A 3,654-nucleotide genomic window follows, 5' to 3' on the forward strand; every position below is an offset into this window, starting at 1 on the left:
GACTGGGAACTGGGGCTGGGGCTGGGGACTGGGGACTGGGACTGGGAACTGGGACTGGGGACTGGGGCAGAGGCGGGGCTGGGGCTGGGACTGGGGCTGGGACGGGGACTGGGACTGGGACTGAGGCTGAGGCCGGGGCAGAGGCCGGGGCCGGGGCTGGGACAGAGGCCGGGGCTGAGCCGACATGTCCTTGAGCAACACACTGAACTCTTACGTGGGGCACGTTGACACAGTATTTGCATGTTGTCCCCGTGTTTGCAAGGTTTTCCTCCTAAAGAGCGCAATACGAAACGCCTGCAGAGGAATGCTCTTCAGATCAGTCCCTGACCCAGACTTGGACCGAGCTCTTGGACTTGATCCCCGGGCGCCACTGACGAGGCAGCCCACTGCTCCCTGGCTGCCCCTGGAGGAGGAGACTGACGAGGCAGCCCCACTGCTCCTGGCTGCCCCTGGAGGAGGAGACTGACGAGGCAGCCCACTGCTCCTGGCTGCCCCTGGAGGAGGAGACTGACGAGGCAGCCCACTGCTCCTGACTGCCCCTGGAGGAGGAGACTGACGAGGCTGCCCACTGCTCCTGACTGCCCCCTGGAGGAGGAGACTGACGAGGCTGCCCCGCTGCTCCTGGCTGCCCCTGGAGGAGGAGACGGACGAGGCAGCCCGCTGCTCCTGGCTTCCCCTGGAGGAGGAGACTGACGAGGCAGCCCGCTGCTCCTGGCTTCCCCTGGAGGAGGAGACTGACGAGGCAGCCCACTGCTCCTGGCTTCCCCTGGAGGAGGAGACTGACGAGGCAGCCCACTGCTCTGGCTGCCCCTGGATGGGGGATGAGGGGGCTGGGGATGAGGGGGCAGGGGATGAGGCCTGTGGATGAGGGGGCTGGGGCTGAGGCTGGGGATGAGGGGGCAGGGGATTAGGCTGTGGATGAGGGTGAGACTGAGCCCCCGGGTGTGGGGCTCCTAGAGCAGGGCGGTAAGGGAAAGCAGGCTCCGTCAGCAGCGGGTTCAGACCAGATCATTATGAGATTTGTTCTAAAGAGGGCTGGTTTAACCACATTAGGCACCGCTGATGGGAGCTCAATGGCCTCCGGGGCTCCTGGAGGTTTGTGGAGGTTTGTTGAGGCCTGGTGAGGTTCAGAGGTCACTGGGTGATGAATCACAGACGCTGCGGGGGGGGAGCCCCCAAGGCCAGCCTCCCTCCAGCAGGCCTGCCATGGTAAACACGGGGGCCGCACTACTGCTGCGCACGCACGCACGCACGGCACGCACGCACGCACGCACACACACACACACACACACACACACACACACACACACACACACACACACACACACAGTGTGTATCTCTGCTTCGTGGTTATTAGTGATTTTGATTTATAATTGAGAGTATCATGCTTCTCACTGTGTCCTCGTCCCCACCAGTGACAGATGTAGAGCCTGAGGGACCAGTAGAGCCTGATGGACCAGTCAAACTGAAACTGCTCTGTCCATCTGTGATGGGTCTTCTGCAGGGTGTTGACCTCCTCCAGAGCAGGGTGGACGAGGCAAGGACAGAGCTGCTACCAGGTCGGCACAAAACCTAGCTGTGACCACTCTGGCCACTGTACTCTTTGGGACAGCTTTACAGACATTTTTCTGTACCCTTCTCCAGATCTATTCCTTGACACAATTTCTGAGGTCTGCAGATAATTCCTTTGACCCCCTGGTTTGGAGTTTCTCTGAGATGCACTGTCAACTGTGTGACCTTATATAGGCAGGTGTTGGCAATCCCCAATCATGTACAATCAATTGAATTTACCACAGGTGGACTCAAATCAAGTTGTAGAAACATCTCAAGCAGTATCAGTGGAAACAAAATGCACCTCAGCTCTTGGGTGTCATATCAAAGAGTGTGCAGACTTGTATACTTGACTTACTGACTGACTGAGGCTTCGTTTACACATACACAGGTATTTACATAAACGTATATTCCCCCTCTCCATTTTAAAAAATAAAATCGTGCACACGAACCCGCATAAATATGCCGCCACCCGGCATAAATACGCCACCAAGAGCACTCTACGCCTGTAGGGGCAGTGTAACGAGAAGCACAAAGACACTATCATAATAAAGCAGTTGTATTTGCAAATGCAAACACACCAACAGACTTTGCACTAACATAAAACGAACATCGCTTTAGCATCCATGATTATTAGAGCACGTCAGAGGAGCAAACACACTGTAAACAAAGGTCAAACACACTGTAAACAAAGGTCGCACACCTGACGCAGTGCATTTTCTGTCGCATACATGACGTAAATCTACGTCTTCCTCTGTTTACATGCAACAAAAAAACTGAGTTTTCCTAAATCTCCACTTTGGCCGGAGTTTTTAAAACATTTGTTTTCAGTGGGTTAAAACCCTCCGTTTACGTGTGAACGGACAGGTACAAACGCAGATAAATATCACGGTTTTCCCAGATCCACGGCTACGTGTAAACAAGGCCTGAGAGCCAGGGCTCTGGGTCCAGCCAGAGAACCAAACCCGGTCCAAAAACAACAACAAGGGAGAGAAGCCAGAGAACCAGAGAACCAGAGAACCAGAGAACCAGAGAACCAGACTGGATGGGCACATCCGGTGCCAGGGAATACACCTACCCAGAACGCCTAACCATAACCATACGTAACTGTAACCCAAGCCCTAAACCCTATAAAATGTCCCCACAAGAACACACACACACACACCTACACACACACACCTACACGCCTACACACACACACACACACACACATCCCCTCCCATCAGACGTTACAGTGATTTTATTAACAGACATCCTTTTTCCAACACCTCAGCCCATGTTTGACATAACATCCATTTAGATTTGACTGAGTCAATCCGGGTGTAATGTGCTGAGGGATCCACTAGCAGCGGTCCAAACCCCAGGCTTGAGGGATACACTAGCAGCGGTCCAAACCCCAGGCTTTCTGGGGGATTTTCCTAATCACTAATCCTTCTATCCTTACTACGACACCCTGTCAGAACATGGAGCCATTAAGATAGATATAAAATACATAGAACACCATGTCTGGGTTGGAAAGACTGGAGGAGTGTAATAATGATTTTAATGGTGTGTAATTCAAAACCTTTATAGCTTTCACCATAAAGATTATTTAGCAATTCTGCCACTTCAAAAATCCACAAAGAGATTTTCTGCACTGTATGAAGAATATGGTCTTAATAAGTGTACTACCAGGCAGGGTGGTTGGCAATGTTCAACAACTAGCCTCACATACCAGTATCCAGACCAGTATCAAGACATTGTGCTCATATCCTTATAATGGCCAATTTCAAAGCTTTTGATACAAAAAAAGTTCATATCAGGGTGTCCTTCCTTTAGACCTAAAATGGTGGCAGATAATCAAAGACAGAAGCAGTCACATAATCAGATACACAGACTTTGAGTTCACGCTGTTTGGCTGACCTCAGTTCTCCTGCCTCGAACTCCGGCTCCAGTCTGTCCGACGGATGCATAGCAACGGACAAAGCCAAGACAAACAGCAACTCTGGGATTATTTAAATGTTTTATCTCCATCTCTTCTGCTCTCTGGATGGTTAATGGTGGATTGGGAGCTCTGGTGTTTCCACCGAGCAGAAATGTCTCAGTCAGGGGCTTAAGGAGGGA

At 52.0% G+C, this 3,654-nt stretch overlaps 1 protein-coding gene across 1 annotated transcript in view; it reads left to right on the top strand.

Moving 5' to 3' along the window:
- Positions 1-2,282: 2,282 nt before the first annotated feature.
- The window catches only part of trabd2b (TraB domain containing 2B), a gene marked incomplete at its 5' end in the record, with an annotated part of 22,584 nt that continues 21,212 nt past the window's right edge, over positions 2,283-3,654 (top strand). The window contains one exon of the mRNA XM_084436180.1: positions 2,283-2,287. Coding sequence (XP_084292306.1) covers positions 2,283-2,287 — 5 coding nt within the window. The remainder of the gene's footprint in view (positions 2,288-3,654) is intronic.

Source organism: Borostomias antarcticus (genome assembly GCF_949987555.1).
Source record: "Borostomias antarcticus genome assembly, chromosome: 3".
NCBI lineage: Eukaryota > Metazoa > Chordata > Actinopteri > Stomiiformes > Stomiidae > Borostomias > Borostomias antarcticus.